Raw genomic sequence first — 20,403 nt, forward strand, 5'->3', positions numbered from 1 at the left:
ATCAGAACTCTCCTGGCCTCCTCCTTTGCAGAGTCTGGCAATTGTTCCACAAATGGCTCCAAGTCGCACCACATCTGGCGATCGTACCTGCCTAGAATGGCTAAAGAATTCGCTGCTTGGACAAGAAGGCTGGCCATGGAGGAAAATCTTTTACCCACGTTATCCAAGCGCCTCCCTTCCTTGTGTGGAGGTGTAGTTAGAGGCTTCAATGGGCTTTTGGATTTGCTCTGTGCTGCCTGGGAGATCACAGAATCAGGCTTAGGCTGTCCAAGAAGACACGCTGGACTGCCATCCGGGGCTTTATATTTCTTCTCCAGCCGGGGAAGAACAGGGAAGACTGTGGCCGGGTTTTGCATGACCTTGATTCCTTCATCCCAAACATGCTCAATTATGGGAATGGACCTAACTTGACTTCCTGTATTCTTCCTTGAAGTCATAAAGGAAACAGTCAGACTGTTCCGTTGTAATTGGCAGTCCAAACCTCTTCGATGCCCTTTCCATGACATCCGGATCTTGAAACCCACTTTCGTCGAGATCCAAGTCTGGGTCTTGCGAAGGCACATCCCGTACATCCTCATTGATCTCTCTCCTAGGTCTATTGGCCGTGGGACCACCACTGGTATGACAGCTGGTGGCGTCCGAGGTACCACCGGAATAGGAGGTCGTTCTGGCTGCACTGTAGACTGTGGTGGAAACCTGTTCCTGAAGTCCTGCAGCATCAATTGTAGATCTGAAACTAGAGAGGCCGGCATGGCCACCATCTCTTGACCTAAGCCCGAGGGATGTTGCTGTTGAGAATCATAACTTTGTACCCCTGGGTCATCGTGATGTTCATAGTATTCTTCAGTGTCAGTCTCTTGACATTTAAATCTGAAGGACTGTAGGCATCCCCATATTGACCCCCGTCCTCCTCTTCCTGCGACTCATCATCCAGCAGCATTGTTGGAGGCAAGGGTTTAACCCGTCTCAGAGACGTCATCTCTGGTGTTATTCGAAGTTTCTGGATTGGAAACTGCATTTTTTGATTCGTCGACGACCTCGTCGACGGAGTCGTCGTCGAAGGAGCAATCGTCGAAGAAGCAATCGTCGTTGAAGGAATCGTCGACGGCCCACCGGACCTCGTCGGCAAAGTCATCATCGGCGGCAAAGTCATCATCGTCGACGAAGGAATGATAGTCGACGGCCTTGTCGACGAACTCATCGTCACCAGCATGCTCGTCGTCGTCGACGCAGCCGTCGACAGTACCTTCGATGACATCACTAGCGACGACGAGGCAGAAACTATCGTCGAAGAACATGAAGGTACCTTAAACGTCGACAGAGTCAAAGGCGTTGTCGCCACCACCATCGACGGAGCCAATGGAGCACTTGATGCTTTAGTAGAAGCAATCGTCGTCGACGTACCAGCCATTTTCGTCGTCGACGGATGCTGTATTCTGTCAGATTTTGTCTCTGGAGTGACTGCAGAGAGTTTCTTGCTGTCTTTCTCCTTTTGGGACTTTTGAGAAGTGATAGGAACTTCCTTGTTGTCCTTTTTGGCTGTGTCCATCCCAGCAGCCTGTCCCAGCATCTCCTTTTCACCTCGGTGAGGAGATTTAATGGGACTAGCCATCTCAGTCCTATCAGAGATCTTATGGGAGGCCTTAAAAGGAGACTCAGTAAAGGGAGAAGACCTACCCCTCTTCTTGGATCTCCTGGAGGTCGAGGCAGATGTAGAATCCTCCTCATCATACGAGAGCACCTCCATCCGAGTCTTCATCTTCTGAAGCCAGGTCAACTGCCGGCCCTCTCTGTCTCGCAAAGTCTTTGTAGAAAAAGTTCTACATATTTTGCAATCTGTGGCCTTGTGGTCAGGATATAAGCAATAAATACAGCTGTCATGCTTATCTTCCACAAAAAGCCTCTTTTTTCCACAGGATGCACAGGACCAGAATAAAGCCTTCCTTTCCTTGTCAGACATTGTTTATTTAAGTTGAAAAGTTGAAGTAATAAGCTGAATAGAATGAAAAACTGAGCAGAACTCAGTGGAGACTCCCTAGCACAACGTGCGGTAGAAAAATCTGAGCTCTCTCTGGAAGGTTCTATGGGGTGAGGCTGTTCTGATTGGTCCTGATGGAAGTTTGGTCTCTTTTACACAAAGAGGGTGATAGGATACAAAATGAGATGATGCCTAAGCCTATTTTCTCTTTTGTTTCTATGGTTATATTTCTTTTATTTACAGAGGCTCCCATTCGGACGGGGAATGATACAAAGCATGGGAATCTATGAAAGTTCCAATACTGGGGTAATAGGGGTGTTGTATATTTGGTAATAAGAACATTTGTGGGGAGCAGAGAAGCCAAGCAGTGCACTGGGGCAGAGAGGATGGGCTTGTATAATAACCAGAAGGCATGGGAGTGCCTTGGTATCACTGAGGCTGCACAGGGCAACACGAGAGCCCGTGAATGGACACAATAGCAGTGAATTGATAGTCATGTAGACATCCCTCTCCTCTGTTTGGTGGGGAGTGTGGCCTGGAATATGACCTTTGTTCTCTAGTGGCCATTTTATCAGCACACACAGTTTGGCACATCACTCAGGAAACAAAGCAACATCTTAATGGGAGGAACAAATAAATGGTGGGTGGAATGATGAATAAATCTCAGCCACTGGTGTTAACTTCAAACAGGAAACAACTGTGCTACACATTAGCCTTCACCATCTCCAAGCGTAACACTGTGCAATCTGAACTGCCAGCCATCTTCCCTCTGACCCGGTATACGAGAAAGGCAGAACGGTTTCAGCATGGTTGGGCAGGTTAATGCCCAGAATAATTATCAATGGTTCGGATTAATTCAAACATTTCCATCCACCACATTTTGGTGTCTAAACTTCTTAGTGAGACCTAGTGGCCTCTGAGGTGTACTGCACACCGACGGGGGGCTTGTGGGAGCTTACCTAGAGGCTGGCTGCCCATTTGCCTCCGGAGGGCAGCTGCTGCGGCAGCCTGCTGAGCAGGTACTGTGGTGCTGGGCAAAGGAGCGCCATGTTTGACAGTTCTGGTTGCCAGCTTAGTACTGTCAGCTCCAGTCGGGACAGCGCGGTTTGAAGCAGGAACTAACATGAGGGAAACAAATAAAAACAGGTTTATGCACAAATTAGCTGAGATTTCAACACCAGAATGTACATATAGTGCAGTCAAAGTACAGGGAATACACATAATAAATCTGCAGCAGAGTGATGCTTGCAGTGCAGAAACACCCCATGCACTTCACAAACAGGAGCTGCAATGGAACAGGTGTGATGAATCCACTGGGTCATTTCAATGCGAGTCCAATGTTCTGTTCTACACAGGACTTACCAAGACATGGCAAAGCCCCATTAGAGGCACAATTCCCTCAAGGATACCTGCTGTCAGCAGCCAACATTCAAACCTTGTGTGGTAAGGGGCTTAAGGTACTGGTGTAATTCACTTCCAAATACGTGCTTTATAGGAGGTGGAAGTGAGACCTAACCAGGAGTTGATGTCCCATGCAATGAGAGCTGCGACTCTTCATGCAGGATAAATAGCACACAGACACTGTGTGGAGAAGCTCACACTGTGGCTGTTCGTGCTGTACCACACCTTTTGAGCTTAGAGTTTTACCACCAGTCAGCGCAGAAGAGAAGGTAGTGATTCTCCCTCAAGTTGAGACGCTTTTTGTGAACCCTTAAATAGCCAGACCCTAGATCTGCTGCTAATAGCAATTTTAAAACGTGCACTCACATATAGTCACATTGTGTGGAGAGAAAACACAAGACGCATCTGAAATAAACCTACAGGGTAGGGCAACAGAATTTTTCCAAAGCCATGCATATGACTTCTTTCCCACCACCTCTACAGACAGCCTGCACAGTACAAGTCTTGAAGCAATAGACTGCACACTCTCTAGCATATGTTCCTCCACTTACTAAGGACCTCTGTGTCTTTCAAACTACACAGTCCTTCACAAGGTGCCAATGCTGAATACATGCACACCCACTCTGTTCTTAACTAGGGCCAGTACTCTCTCCCGCGACGCTGCACTTGAACTAACCAAGGCTCTACAACTTCCTCTGCATCACCCTATTCAAGGTCATGCACAGAAGCCTTCAGCAGCGCAGCCAACCTTCGCCATCTGTCCATTATCAGCGCATAGCGTGCTCTCTCCCCCTCAGAGTCTCAAAAATGATATCCCCTCTCCTTTTACGCTCCATCCACTCCACCTTTGCTGCGTCTCCTGCCAACCCTGTTTTCCTCTCATCGGAGAAGCTGCAAGACCCCTCTCTCTCTCTCTCTCTCTCTCTCTCTCTCCACCCCTTCCTGTATCCTAAAATTCTGTTCACTCTTTTACCCATCCATAGCCCCTTTAATCCCAGAAAGGAAAACCAAAGTTCCATAAGCAGATTCACTCTCAGGCTAGAGATGGGCCAGTCAGAGCAGAGTTCACAATACACTCACCTTGGGTCACGGCAGGGCCCATGCCAAGCTGGGTCTTCCCAAAAACAGGAGGCTGAGTAACTAGGCCTGGCTGAACAGAGGGGGTCCGGACCACCGGTGCATGCCTTGGGAGTCGGATGGGTACCATTGCCTCATGTTCTTCCTCCTGTACCTCCTCCTCTTGGACCTCCTCAGGATCTGGAGCTTGTGAGATGGACGAAGTGGAACTAACTTCATCAAAGTCATCGGAAAACCTTGGGGACAAGAAAGCTGAGCGGGACAGATTGGCTGTTCAAATAAAAAAATAGAATAGATCAATGAATTATGCAACTGAACTAAACAACAATTCACAAATGGTCTGTCCAAACATATCATACCTCTTCCATTCAACAGCCACAGCATGTACAAAATATAAAACTTTCAACATTATGCAGACTCGGACTCCTCAATCTCTTTGAACGTACCTACCGCATAAGTCGTGCACAATCTGGCGTTTTCGGACAGAACATCTCTAAAGCCCGCCCCTTCCAAGGGACTCTGTCACTCCCTCAATAACTATTTCATTCAGAAAATAGCCACCATCAAGCCCAATATCCCTCCCCTACTTTTGTGGATCCCCAGTGTCCCCCCCCCCCCCCCCCCCCCCCCCAAGGGACAACTCACCACCCTCCCCCCTCTGACTAAGGAATCTCTGACTTCCATAATACCCCTTGTCAAATCCGGCTCCCCGTTAGATCCCTGCCCTGCTCATATTCTCCGTCACATCTTTACCACTTGTCCAGACCCCCCTCTTCACCTCCTCAATAGTTCTCTTTCCCAGGGCGTGGTACCTAATCCACTCAAATCAGCGGTCATTGTACCCATCTTGAAAAAGCCGGGCGCGGACCCCTCAATCCCCGCCAATTTTCGCCCCATCTCCCTCCTGCCATTCCTGGCGAAAGTGCTCGAGCGCCATGTCACCTGCGCTCTGAGCTCTTTTGTGGAGAAGTACGGAGCTCTTGCCCCCCGCCAGGCCGGGTTCCGCCCCGCACACTCTACGGAGTCCGTAGTCCTCTCGGTCCTTGACAACCTCAGGGAGGGAATGGACACCAACCAGCCCCAGGCCTTGGTCCTCCTTGATCTCTCAGCCGCTTTTGACACGGTGGATCATACCATCTTGCTTTCCCGTGTCAAGGCGGCGGGGATCGGGGGCACCGCGCTGGTTTGGTTATCCTCCTTCCTGAGGGACCGCACCCAGGCAGTCCGCCTGGGTGACTTTACTGCGGACTTTCGGAAAATTCAGTGCGGGGTTCCCCAAGGCTCCTCCCTTTCCCCTCTTTTGTTTAATCTTTATATCGCCCCTCTTATTTTCTCACTGCAACAAGTGGAGGTCGCCGTGTTTAACTATGCGGACGACCTCCAGCTTGTCTTCAATCTGTCCTCTTCCCCCTCTTCTGTTCTTAACTTCCAATCTATTATGATCCATATCCGGGACTGGATGAACCACAACCATCTGAAACTCAACCCAGACAAGACTGAGCTGGTGTTGACGGGTGGTTCATCCAGCCCCTGGTCTTCTTTATTTTGGCCCCCCTCCCTAGGCTCTCCACCTGTCCCCTCTACCTCAGTCAAAACATTAGGTATTAAACTCAACTCTCAACTCACCCTTCACTCCCAGGTTAGCTCTGTGGTTTCTTCTTCCTTCCTTTCACTGCGCACTATACGCAGGGTGTCCCGTTTTTTTTCCTTTGCCGCCCTCAAATTGATCATCCTGGCTATGGTCGTCTCCCGCCTGGATTACGGCAACACCCTATATGCAGGTATTCCTGCATATAGTCTATGGCGTTTGCAGCAGATCCAAAACCAGGCGGCGCGCCTGGTGTTCAAACTCCCTAAGTCTCACCACATCACTCCCCTCCTAAAGTCTCTACATTGGCTCCCTGTCCGTGCCCGTGTCCAGTTTAAGCTCGCCTCCATCACCTTTCAAGCACGACTGGGCACAGCACCGGCTTTCATCTCATCTGAGATCACCCCCTATGTTCCCACCAGGGAACTACGCTCATCCACCCAGTCCCTTCTTACAGTCCCACGGTTCCGGAGAAAGAAATGGGGAGGTTCGAAATTTGCGACCCTCACCCCGCTCCTCTGGAACTCTCTGCCTCTCGAGGTCAGAGCCTTAACCCTGTATCCGCAATTCCGGAAGCAGCTCAAAGCTCATCTGTTCACCAAATCCTTCAATTAACCCTCTAGCAGTCTGTTTTTTTCTTCATTCAGCTCCAGCCTCTTCGCCCAGCTTCGTTGTTAGTTGTAGCGCCATGAAACCGCTGGTGTACGTGCGCTTTATAAATAATTTTAAATTCAAATTCAAGTCTAAACCTCATTACAATTTACCAGAGTCCATACAGTCATGTCACTCACCATCCTCCTCAACTGTATACATTTATCCAGAAGCCTACACCTGAACAACAGACAAACATCACTTCTCTACATGTACATTAGACAGAGACAATCCTTCCCAGTGTTCACTCAGACCAGGCCCCTCTCTGTCACCATATGTCACAGTAGTAGTAGACAGTTTATTTTTTCTGTAATAGGTACAGATGAAACCCCTACTATGTTATGTATCGACAGATCATACTGCACCTTTCCTCCAAATTTATAAATCTCACATCAATTTGTTAATGAGAAAGAAGGGGCGGCAGAGACTTTACTTCAGCAAGCGGTTCCTCCGGAATGGGAGGGTGATTTCAGGGGGGAGCCAGTTAGTGACCCGCCATTGAAGTCACCTCATGTCTGGTTATCTCTTAAGCAGATGGGAGGACAATGAACAGCAATTATAGGATCCTGCATACTCACTTCAACACACAGAACCCTTGCAATGTCCAACAGGGCCAGTCGGAACCACACCTTACAGTCAAAAGTGGGATTAGAAATACCGAACAGTGAAAAAAAGCCAAACTGAAAGTTTATCTCCAAAGGGCTGCACCCAACATACTTGGGAGAGAATTCCATGTGCATTTTAAAATAATTCTTTGATCATTTACAACAATTCTGTGAAATTCAGAAAATAACCTTAAATTCAGTAATCATATGTCTATATCAGTGAAAATGTCATCTATTCTGCACATTTTCTGCATTTCTGGAAAAAGAAAACAAGGGAGCATGCACGAATTGTCACTCTAGCATTACACCACTGGATGCTGTTAGCTTTTCAGCACCCAATGCACATTTTACACAACCAGTGCATAGTGATGTGGAAGGTACCTGGAGCTGTGGATCGCACAGGAGGAGTCTTTCTCTTGGACAGGAAATTTCTCAGTTGGGCCTGCTTTGCAGGGGATAGCTTTCCTGTGGAAAATAATATTTATTTATCACAATCCTTAGTGTGGAAAACAAATACACAGACAAATAATAGCGCCTCTTTCATGGAGCCCCACCAGCAGGATTGGCATAAAGGGCTCTGGATACTGCAGTTCAAGACTCCCTTTTGTTCACTTTGCTCCTTGCTGCTGCACACAAATCTCAGGTTTTGTGAAAAGCTGTGGTAACTGAGGACAGATCATCGCATAATAGGGTGGCTAAAGATTTACAGCGGGTTATCTGTGAACACAGCTGCAACCTCTTTAGAAGATCTTGATCGATCAGTGTTACCCATTCATAAAGCAGAGGGCCTCGAAACACTACAGTGGGCCTTCTTTTTCATGTGTTCCGATTCACTCAAAGTTCCTCCCACCATTTTTTGTGTGCAGAGAAATGAAAAGCATGGTCATCAACCTCCCACTACCTTACATAAGGGGATTTTGCCCTTTTTCAAATCTCAATGAAAGTTAGAACCTCATCTTCTCGGACAGCACACTAGAAGACTGGTAAGGGTCCACCTCTAAGGTGCCTTCTGTGTGCAGGTCATAATACATATAGTACTGACATCAGTACAGATTTATTAAGACAATGTGTTTGAAACCAAGCAACTGCAACAAAATTCCAGCTTCCGACAATTACTGGTAAAAACAGAACTACAAGCCACAGAATACAAACAACTACTGGCTAAAAGACCAAGGGTCGAAGGTGTCACATTGAATAAGTACAAACCTATGTTTTGATTGTGATAGTCAGATACAGGATCTAATACTTTGTGAGTCGAAATTTCTGCAGGTTGTCATCGGACTTATTCAGTTGCAATACTGAATAGTAACACAGATAACTGGAGCTCTGATTTGCCTCACATAGTTTCCAACCTGAGCAAAGCTAGCATCAATCAATGTACTTATCAATAACAAACTCTCTTCAGTAATGTTGAGTTTCTTTTCTTCTCTTTATTATTGTTCCTTTTTCATGATTTCTTTGGGATCAAGACAGTTCTCATTTCTTTTCAACCACAGGGTAACCAAGTCAAATTCTTGCCACAGTTCTTAATTTGAAATTTCCTCAGCCAAAGGATAAAAAATGTCTTGCCAACACATATTTTGTCCGGCTTATAAGCCAAGGACTTCATCAGGGCAAAGATATGTACATATTTTTAAAGTGAAAGATCAATTAAATGGTCAATCCAAGAGCCATACGCCCAAACTTGGTCAGGTTCCTCGAAAGTGAAGTTGTCACTTCACAAAAGAGATGAGGACCAGACGGGCATATTTAAGGTCCCGGTAGGTAAACAGAGTTCGAACCAAAGTATGGTTGAGGCAGCAATCCAGAGCGCGTGGCATGTAAACGGCGTCTTGCCATTAATTTTCCACCATGACGGGCAGCAACCTCTGACTGTGATCATTTTGCTCTGCTGCTCAGCCTTCTGCTCAGCATGGGGCACCGACAGTTCGCCCCCCTGATGGCAGCCTTCTGAAGGGGGCTAAGAAGGTCCTATGGATTCACCCAGACATCCCCTTGCAGGCAGGTGCAATCACTCACTGCAACCGCCTGCAAGGGGATCTCTCTCTCTCCTTTTAAAAATGCAGACAGGTGGTCGCCTGCACTGCGAAACATGGAACGACTGCTTCAAAGCTACTCCATTTTTCACTTGAATATGCTGCCCCCAGAGCAGCAGAACGTCACGGCTGACCTGTGGGCAATGCATTCAATGTAAAGGGTGCACTTCCCAAGTTTGTGCTCGGCGCTCCTGTTTTAAGGTGTGCCGTGGCACAAATAGGGAAAATGTACCCTATGTGTAATAGGGCCCCGGAAGTTTAAGATTTTAAAATGTGTCGAAAAGTGGAAGAGGGCTAAACTGTCACTATACCGCCCTCAACCATGTAGGGCTGATCCCCAAAACCACCTACCCCACCCCCACGGTGGTCTGGGTAGCATTCATAGGAATCAGGTTACCATTCCCACGCCACACGATGTAGGTCATCCCCAGTGCACTCACCCCTAATTGTCAGGTGAGCATTCAGCCCATTCTCCACACACAGTTCAGGTGCCTAATTACCCCTTGCTCCCCAGAGATATAGTCGTCATTTCCTTTCCACAGAGGTCAAGGGGACTGCAAACCTACCTGCAACAGGGGTTTGGTGGCCCGCTGCTGTCCTTTCAATCCTCCATCCCTCCTGCACTAGCACCAAGGTTCTGGTTAACTCCACTTTCCCCTCTCACAAAAGTCCGGTGACCACTTTATCACCCCACCCCACACCGATATTGCTCTCTCTCACCTCTCCTCACCTGCCCTTCCCAAGATCTGAAGGTAAAGCACTAACCACAGGGATCAGGATATTACAAGCACAAGAATAACGCACAACCGTATCCCCTTCAGCAGAAAGCATCACCAGGACTGTCCATTACAAGGAGCTTGAATGTTCCTGGACTGAGTCTTGTAGCACAGGCCGCAAATATATTATCATGACAGTACCACATACTGCGAAAAACATTACCAGGTAGTTTCGGCAAAGGCTTAGCTGGAGAATCCAATGTGGTTTTGGTCAAAGCATCACGCAGGCTTTCAAGCTCCATATCAAGGCTGGAGAGAGGGAGTAAACACAGACAATTTAGAAAAGGCAACCTCTGCTTGGTGTCAAACACTCGTAACAACACAAAGTAGTTCACGGCATTTGAAAATACACCAGACCTACAAAGGTTTCAGGTGAAAAGTCTCTCCATCCAGGCCAAACAATAATATAAAATCCCTCAGATCCATAATCTATGCTTCTGTCCTGTCTCACAGGAATGAATGCAATGATCATTGAAATGTAATCAAAGTTGAAAATGAGTCCTTGCATTGCTTTTGAATGTTTTATGTCTAAACAACGTATTCTCTTTCCCTAAACTCACAACATGCTTTGCATTTTGAATGCAGGGGCTGGGTGGATGCGAGGTCGAGCACAGGGAATGAACAGGGCTATCTAACGAAGCAGCAGAGTATACATCGCTGTGCTTGGCGATTCTTTGTATTCACATGGACAGATCGAGCACCGCCATGAGACGGCTTCCAATAACAGTCACAAGTCTTCCCTTCCCACTTGGTGGACATCATTTATTCGAAGAACAGGCAAACGCTATTTGTAACATTGCCTGAATACCAAACATGAGGCATTTGTCTTAGTCCAACAGATAAATCATTCTGCAATGAATTAAATATTCAGGCACTATTCTATGTCAGGTCTACATCCAATGTCTAAAACTTCGGAAGAAACTCAGGCGCATATTCACCCACTTCTTCCTGGACGGCTTAAAGAAACTCCGCAATGGGAACACATTTATACAGTGGCAAGGTGAAAGATGCTGAACATTCATAACATCAGCTCTCGCGCAAATTCTTTATTCAGTATACTTAGAGAATGCAGCAAATGCAAAGCGTCAACATTCAGCAGTAACAATTTTCCAACAAATGCCCAATCTATTTTATTCCAATTAAAATCTGAGAGTTAACACAGAAGTTAAACAAAGCAGTTGACAGACTTTGTTACTGCAGACTGCTGACTCGAAAGATTTGTGCAATGCAGTCTCTGCAAAGAGAGGGGTAGTACCATATAGGTCTTGGTGTCAACTTTCCCTGCTGTGCTTGTTAGTGACTGACCTCTGCACGCTGCTGGTGGAAGAGTTCTCACTGGGCATACACCACTGCGAGGTCTGGTTGTACAGCCTCAGCTGCTGCAGATTGTCCACCAGCCGGTTCAGTCTCTGCCGCTCCTGGTTGATGATCTCACGGTTGTTAGACAGTGTGTTGAACAACGTTTCCCGCTCTGGGACAATCAGGCGTCTGCAAAGGAGGCATAGGTCAGTTAGTACACAGGAAGGAAGCTTTGACACTGACGGGAGAACTTTCGAACCACATACTGTGCAGCACATCTACAAGTTTGAGGGTATCTCAGCACTTTACAAATCAAAAACATTCAACCAGTAGGCCACTTGTGCTAATACAACAAAGTGAAACCAAGTCCGGCCTAGCCTGACAAGATCGGCGAATATATAAATTGTGTGTGGACACCTGTCTTCAAGTGTAGAGCTCCATCATCAGGTAGACAGTGTTCAATATCACCAAACATGCATACTAAAATAAAAATTATCACACTCTTGTGTGGGCAAAAGCTCATGCCCACACGCAGCTCTGTTGCCTACATTAAGCAAGCACCCTGCCTCTGCAAGCAAGAACATTCCCCACCCGCCCACTCTTTGAGGTGCATAAAGAAGGCCTGACAAAATCCTTTTGCACCTCCCCATACATGAAACCATGGGATCCTATAAAGACTCACTTTTGTTTCTTCTTCTTCTCTAGGTGCCGTTCCCACTCCAGGTCCAGCACGTCACTCACATCCTGGACAGCAAACTTCACGTACTGGTGCAAACGTCGGATCTCCTGCCACAGATCAGAAGAGACATACTGTAAACATCACCCCAGAATCTCACCTCCTGCTTGTTACCACAGGGCATAGAAAGATCGGTAGACCACAGCAAAGCCCTCTTCCCTACCAGCATCCCTCAACTACCAATGATGTCCTTATCACTAACCACAAGGAAAGGCATTGTGATGTGTGAAAGTCTTATCAAAAGTACACTACAGACATGCTTTACCTCAATACGACACTCTTTTCCAAAATCCAGCAGCGCAAACAAACTCGATTTAAGGTACTGAGAGTGTGTGAATGCACAGCTCCCCTTAGGGAGAGTACGGCGATCAGCTCCAAGTAAGAAGGTGCTTCAAACATTCAACTCGAATAAACAAGGGTGGGTTGCATTTCTGTTCACCGATGCCCTATAATAAATAGTCCACATTACCTGCACCTGAGCCTCGCTTTTGGGGTCCAAAGGTTTCTTATAGAGCAAGTGCATGTACGCAGGGTCCCGTCCACGTTCATTCTGCTCCTTTGCATCCTCCAGTCCAGCGAAGCCTTCCAGCAGCACAGTCTTCAGGGTGCCTATGTCACCGTGGAGGGACTGTCACAGAGATACAGGCGGTTAGAGAAGGTTGGAGGCAGCAATCAGTGGTTGTGGTATGATTAATATCAGTTAGTAAAACTATCTGCGGAACATGATTTACCTGTTTAACCACTGAATAAACACGCCGTGTATGATCACCTAGACACAGAACACAGTAAGTAAGCTGAGAGCAGGGATCAATGGCAAACTATTCCATCATCATGAAGTCCATGGCCAACCGATGTGTGAATATGGCATCCATGCTTAACTGTTCAGAGAACACAGAGTACATGACAGCTATCCAGTGAGCATGGAGCACATGGCCAACTGTTCAGGGAGCATGGAGTACATGGCCAACAGTTCAGTGAGCATGGAGTACATGGCCAACAGTTCAGTGAGCATGGAGTACATGGCCAACAGTTCAGTGAGCACGGAGTACATGGTCAACTGTTCAGTGAGCATGGATTATATGGCCAGCTTTTTAGTGAGCACAGAGTACATAGCCAGCTATTCAGTGAGCACAAAGTACATGGCAGCTATTCAGTGAGGACAAAGTACATGACCAGCTATCCATTAAGCATGGAGTACATGGTGAACTGTTTAGTGAGCATGGGGTATATGGCCAACAGCTCAGTGAGCACGGAGTACATGGCCAGCTATTCAGTGAGCATGGATTATATGGCCAGCTATTCAGTGAGCACAGAGTACATAGCCAGCTATTCAGTGAGCACAGAGTACATGACCAGCCATCCAGTGAGCACAAAGTACATGGCAGCTATTCAGTGAGCACAAAGTACATGGCCAGCTATTCAGTGAGCATGGATTACATGGCCAGCTATTCAGTGAGCATGGATTACATGGCCAGCTATTCAGTGAGCACTGAGTACATGGTCAGCTATCCAGTGAGCATGGAGTAGGTGGTCAGCTATTCAGTGAGCACGGAGTACATGGCAGCTATTCAGTGAGCATGGAGTCCATCGAAAGTCATTCAGAGTGAAGAATGTGTAGTAAATGATACACTGAGTATACCAACTGTGGATGGGTTGAGAAGTGTATGGCAAATTGTTCTCCAAGAAAAAAATATAAACCAAGCCATTAATGGAGCAGAACGCATACAGTAAGTGCCCTGCTGAGTTTTTCGTAAAAGTGTGGCGAGTGTTATAAACTATCCAATAAGGGTCACGTGTGGTAAACATCATTGAACATGCAGAGCACAGTAGGCTATGCTGCGTTGCAATAAATGTCACACAATTCACTGAGCATAAAGCACAATATACAGTCTGGACAAAGAAGTGGAAATTGTAATTAAAGTCCAACCCCCCCCACCCACCGCCCCCCACCACCAAGCATAAGGACTGGGGTAAACTGCACTCTGGCCCCATTACAAGATGATGCCCAGTATCCAGATCAGTATCCCTGCGGGGGCCGTTTCAGGCAACATCAAGTGGTCACCGTTAACCTCCCCCTTTTTTTCAACAATCCCGCCCCCTGACGGTTTTTCCCACCTGGTCACAGCAGGAGCTAAAAATCAGCATTAAACTCTCCAGACTAGGGGGAAAGCTCTGCAAAAGGACCCAGTAATTCCAGGTCGGACGATAGAGGTCACCTTGAGCTCTCAGTTAACAGGGAGAAACCAGCGAATCTCCCGGTGGAGAGAACAGGGAAATCAGAATGGGGCCTCAATGTGAAGCACGTGCTAAGTCTTTGCTTCCGTATGGACCATGGAGAGCCCCGTAAGGCATGAGGCTACACGCACCCTGCACTTCTTCACGAGGGAATACCCTCAGTTTACTTTGCATCACACAGGTGGTCTTGTATTGCACTTCAGAACACTGGTAACCTTGCTAAGGCCAATTAGATCCTCATGGCTCCTGTCCGCTCACCTCAGTGGTCTCCTTAATCTCCAGCAGAAAGGTGTGCAGTTTGTCAGCCTCTGTCCGCAGCAGTTTCTTCTCCTCCTCTGTGCCCACCTGGAAGCAGGCTTTGGCCGTCCTCCCTTTCAGCTCTTCCATCTCCTTCTTAAAGTGGGTGATCTGTGGGGGAAGCAGTGTGCAAACTATCAAATCATAGTCATGGCCCAGTGCACCGAAGAGGTCACAAAGAACAACTTGGAATCCATCAGGAGTCGGAGGTATAGAACAGATTGTAGCCAGTCTTGTGGCCAGAATAAGAGGGTTTGATGTTTAAGGACAGTGTGCTAAAAGGTCTGCATTTCGTGAGTTTTGTCTTACATTATTGCGCAGGGGGCAGCAGTCTGTCAGTTGAAAGGCAGCATCTCATGCTACAAGGCATGCCTACAAGGGGTGAATGCAGTGGTTTCAGAGTGCATGTGCAGCCTGTATACCCACTTTATGGATGGAGTCAGTGAGATATGTCATCAACTGTTGGGTGTGGATTTGCAGGAGATCTGCGACAAACTGATATCTGAATCACTGGAAGATACCCAGCGTCATTGGTTGTGGTGTTTGTTCAACATGCATGCCAGGGTGACAGAATTTACAACGCATACGCAACCAAGCAGGCTTTACAATGCATGCATATGCATCATGCATGCCTTTACAGCAGAGACGTTTACAATGTTTATGCCTCTACCAAAGATGCCTTTACAACGAAGAACAAGTTTACCTTCAGTAACGATATATATAGATTCCTTACCATAGAATTACCGCCAGGCGTCAGACTGGACCTGGAGAATTTTTCTTTAGCAATACACCTGCGCTTTGATAGGTGGCGACGGTCGACTCTGCATCCGTCGTCATGGTCACCAGGATGACATCGCAGTGCCTTATTAGACACTGCCTCTGCGCGCTGACACTATTTTCCACGCCAGAAGTGCAGAGCCATGAAAGACAATGACCACTGGTGCGCCACACTAGGGCCCTAGAGGGGTGTCCCTAACCTTAGAAGTCAGTTCACAGAGCTAAGAGGATGGTTGGGGTGGTAAGGAATCTATAACTAATATGTCTCTCTTACATATTCATTGTTACCGAAGGTAAGTAACTTATTCATCTGAAAGAGACTATTAGTTATAGATTCCTTACCTTAGAATAGATACCCCAGCTATACCATCCCCAGAGGAGGGTATGCAAACCAAGTTCACACCACAAAATCCTGGAGGACAGAACAGGCAAAGTAGCGTCCCTCCAGACTGTACTATCCTGGCAGTAATGTCTGGTAAAGGTATGCATAGAAGCCCACGTGGCCGCCTGGCAGATATCGACGAGTGGAACTCCCAGCGACAAAGTAGAAGTTGCAGCCGTAGCCCTAGTGAAGTGAGCACGCAGCCCCACTGGAGGTTCCTTTTTAGGGAAAGCATAATAAATCTTGATACTATGGACAACCCATTGGGAGACTGTACGATTCTGCACAGCCCAACCTTTTTTGACACCCACATAGCCAACAAAGAGGTGATCGTCCACCCGGAACTCCTTTGTACGGTCAAGGTAGAAAGACAACACATGTTTTGGGTCCAGACGGTAGAGTCTCTCCTCCCCTTGGAAGAGTGTAGATGGGAAAAAGGTGGTCAAAGTAATAGTCTGCCCAAATGTGAAAGGAGGGACTACTTTAGGCAAGAATGATGGTCACAGCACCACCTTGTCCGGATTGACTGAAAGGAATGGAGGCTTAGAAGAAAGGATGCAGGAGGCCATGAGGCCCAGCAGACTCAGAGTCATTGTCTCCGAATCTGGGATAGAGGGTGAAACATCGGTATCATAGCCCGAATATCCTGGACTCGCTGCTCGAGAGGATAAGCTCGAAACTGCACTTTGTCCAGAACAGCTCCGATGAAAGGGAGCGACAGAGGGAGTCAGGTGTGACTCCCTCTCAGTCACATTGATAGTGAACCCCAGCAAATGCAGGAGGTCTGCCGTAGTCTGGAGGTGGAAGACGACCAACTGGAGCGAGCCTGTCTTCAACAGCCAGTCGTCGAGATAGGGGAAGACTGGAACCCCCGATCTGCGCAGATGAGCAGCGACCACCGCCATCACTTTTGTGAACACCGAGGGGCACTGATAAGGCTGAAGAGGAGCACAGTGAACTGAAAAAGCTCATGGCCTAACGTGAACCATAGGTAACTCCTATGGGCTGGCAGGTATGGGATGTCAAAATAAGCGTCCTGCAAGTCCAACGCTACCATCCAGTCTCCAGGGTCCAGGGAAGACAGGACCTGAGCCAGCGTTAGCATTTTGAATTCCTCCTTCCGGAGGAAGCAGTTGACTGCCTGTGCTTCTTGGGCATCAGAAAGTAGCGGGAATAGCAACCATGACCTACTTCTGGCGAAAGGTACCCTCTCGATAGCTCCTTTGGCCAAGAGAGCTGGCGACTTCCTGGCAGAGAAGCGCCAAATGAACCTCAGACATGCGAATGAAAGACGGTAGCATGGAGGGAGGGGTAGCGTTGAAGGGGAGGGAGTAGCCCCTCCGGACTATCTGCAAAACCCACCTGTCTGACAAGATGGATTGACAGTGGGGGAAGTGATGGCGAATCCTGCCACCCACTGGTCGCGGTTGGCCCTGAAAGGTCAGACTAGGAGGGTTTGGAGACTGCTGCAAGCAGGGGGGCTGGAGGGAGAGGGTGGACTGCTCTGCCTGCTGGTTCTCAGACCTGCGTCGCTGGGTCCCACGTCCGCCGCCACGCAGAAGCTGGGCAGCTTGCCTGGGCCGTGGCTGGACTGGGTCAGACGTGGTGGGGTGCCCCTTCCATAGCCACAAAAGGGACAAAAGGCAGACTGTGGGGGATGAGAGGACGCAGCGAGGCCGAAGGATCTGCCCTTAGACCGGGAATCCTTAAAACTCTCAAGTGCCGAGTTCGCCTTGTCAACAAAAAGGCAACGGCCATTGAAGGGTATGTCCAGCAAAGTTGCCTAGATATCTTCCGAAAAACCAGACGTCCTCAGCAGGCGTTGCGCCGAAGGGCTACCGACATGGCAATCGTACTGCCCAGAGAGTCGGCAGTGTCCAGTCTACAGCGGATTGTGAATTTTGCAGCATCTCTCCCACCCGCTACTGTTTGGGAAAGAACGGCACGGGCCTTCTCCGGACACTGAGGCTGCACCTGCGCAACCATATTGCAGACTGTAGGGTTATAGCGGCCCAAGAGGCATGCGGTTATTCACAGACCTCAGCGCCAAGCTGGAGGAACAGAAAATAAGTTTCCCAAGATAATCCAGCTTCTTGGATTCCTGTTTTTGTGTTCTAAGCAAAGCCAAAGCTGCTTTGCTAGGTCTGATGGGTCTGTGGATCTCTTACCGCCTAAAGGATTTATATAAGCTACTGCAAAAACATACATCTTTAACAAAACTGCTCTGCCTTGCAAACAATGCCCAAATCTCATAAGGATTCAAAAAGGGGGTGGTGATGAACAGAGTGTCTGAATTAAGCAGACCACTCTTACCCAGTCAAGAGATCAGGGTTTGATCCATCACCGTTATTTAGCTCACTGCATCACCCCAGTTCAGAACCTGGCTATATGCAAATTAGTCTGACCCAGTGCCTCATGGGAACAGGGCAGACCAAACTACCAAGCCAATTCTTCACCGGAAAGGAGACAAGCTTCCGGGGACCGGTTTCTGGCATTTCAGCCGTCGTTGGCCCGGCTTGCTTGAATCCTGATGGTGCAGTGAGCAAGGGACTCATGTCTGAGTATACTGGACTGGGTAAGAGTGGCCTGCTTAATTCAGACACTCTGTTCATCACCACCCCCTTTTCTGAATCGTTTTTTTCCACCATAAGCGTGGAAGGGTATACTCAGATGTGAGTCCCTTGCTGATTGCACCATCAGGATTCGAGCAACCCGGGCCGAAGACGGCTGAAATGCCAGAAACCGGTCCCCGGAAGCTTGTTTCCTTCCCAGTATAAGAATTGGCTTGGTAGTTTGGTCTGCCCTGTTCCCATGATGCACTGGGCCAGGGTCAGACTAATTTGCATATAGACGAGTTCTGAGCTGGGATGGTGCAGTGAGCTAAAAAACGGTGATGGATCAAGCCCTGATCTTTGGACTGGGTAAGAGTGGTTCTGCTTAATTCAGACACTCTGTTCATCACCACCCTCTTTTCTAAATCGTTTTTGTCCACCATAAGCGTGGAAGGGTATACTCATATGTGAGTCCCTTGCTCATTGCACCATCAGGATTCAAGCAAGCCGGGCAGAAGACGGCTGAAATGCCAGAAACCGGTCCCCGGAAGCTTGTTTCCTTCCCAGTATAAGAATTGGCTTGGTAGTTTAGTCTGCCCTGTTCCCATGATGCACTGGGCCAGGGTCAGACTAATTTGCATATAGCCGAGTTCTGAGCTGGGATGGTGCAGTGAGCTAAAAAACGGTGATGGATCAAGCCCTGATCTTTGGACTGGGTAAGAGTGGTCTGCTTAATTCAGACACTCTGTTCATCACCACCCCCTTTTCTGAATCAAATCTCATAAGGGCATAAAGACCTGCCTTTTTTTTTTTTCATACGTTTCCGTTTTTTAGTCATCTGCATGTTTAGTCACCCGCTGTCTGTAAAGCGCTCTGATATCCGTAAGGATCTTGTTCGCGCTCTATAAAACTTTCAAATAAATAAATAAATAACCTATAGATAATTTATGTGATGCACTCTCTCCAAGTGAGACCAAAAGCCACCAGTATCTTCAACAGCCAAGCGTGTACCCCAGCCTGTCAAGCTGGCATCCAATTAGAGGATAAAGTCTGGGGAACATCCAGATATCGACCCGCCATTCCAGTCGTCCATATTCTCGAACCATCAAGACAATTCTGATCTGGTTTCCTCGTCCAGGCATACTTTGTCTCCATACCATAGGGCTTCCTGAAGGGCCTTGGCGTTTACCCTTGGCAAAGCTCGATAAAGCAACGGGCCCGGAAACAATTGTCTGGATATATGATGAAAGAAGACCTAGTAGTCTGGCCAATTCCTGCAATGCTAAATTCTCTGTTTGAGGACACTGCTTCTCTCTTTCGGGATATTGACAGTCTTTTTCAGCAGCATTATTTTCACAGTATCTATAGTGAAACCTAAGAATTCTAGGGACCTGGAAGGAATTATGACAGATTTCTCCCTGTTTACAATGAATCCAAAATCTTCCAAGAGTGACATGACCAAGGACAAATGCGGAAAAATCTGCACTGGGCATTGAGCCCCAATGAGCTTTTCATCCAGATGAACATTCATCCTCTCTCCCTGAGGTAGGAGGCTACAGCTCTCATTACCTTGGTGAAACACCACAGTGCCGAGGAGAGGCCAAAGGGTAGAGCACGGAACTGTTGGAGACGACGCTGCCAGTAGAACTGAAGGTGAGCTTGGGATTCCCTGGCCGTTGATTTGTGAAATAGGTGTCTTTCAGGTCTAATTTCACTAACCAATCTTTGCTCAACTGTATAACCTGCAAAAGATGGATACCTTTCATCTTGAAATGTCTACATGTTAGAAACCGGTTTAGGTCTCTCAGATTTATTACTGATCTTCATCTATGTCCTTCTTTTTAACCAAGAACAAGGTACTCACGAAAACCTTACTTTCCAAGGGTACCTGAAGAATCGCACCTCTTCTACAACCCGCTCTAGTGCAGCAGGAAAGGTTAACTCTCTTGGGGATAACTACCTGAAAGGGCTTTTTGCAGAAATCTATCTTGACATTTTCCAAGACCCAAGGAT

The 20,403-nt window shown here is 47.6% G+C and overlaps 1 protein-coding gene across 4 annotated transcripts in view; it reads right to left on the reverse strand.

Moving 5' to 3' along the window:
* The window catches only part of NUP214 (nucleoporin 214), a 438,399-nt gene that overhangs the window by 206,269 nt on the left and 211,727 nt on the right, over nt 1-20,403 (reverse strand). For all 4 annotated transcript variants that reach the window (XM_086924798.1, XM_086924800.1, XM_086924799.1 and 1 more), the window contains exons 16-23: nt 14,641-14,790; nt 12,617-12,775; nt 12,094-12,197; nt 11,418-11,600; nt 10,276-10,361; nt 7,682-7,765; nt 4,460-4,726; nt 2,938-3,096 (exon numbers count right to left, since the gene is read on the reverse strand). In XM_086924798.1, coding sequence (XP_086780924.1) covers nt 2,938-3,096; nt 4,460-4,726; nt 7,682-7,765; nt 10,276-10,361; nt 11,418-11,600; nt 12,094-12,197; nt 12,617-12,775; nt 14,641-14,790 — 1,192 coding nt within the window. The remainder of the gene's footprint in view (nt 1-2,937; nt 3,097-4,459; nt 4,727-7,681; nt 7,766-10,275; nt 10,362-11,417; nt 11,601-12,093; nt 12,198-12,616; nt 12,776-14,640; nt 14,791-20,403) is intronic.

Source organism: Lissotriton vulgaris, chromosome 5, assembly GCF_964263255.1.
Source record: "Lissotriton vulgaris chromosome 5, aLisVul1.2, whole genome shotgun sequence".
Taxonomy (NCBI): domain Eukaryota; kingdom Metazoa; phylum Chordata; class Amphibia; order Caudata; family Salamandridae; genus Lissotriton; species Lissotriton vulgaris.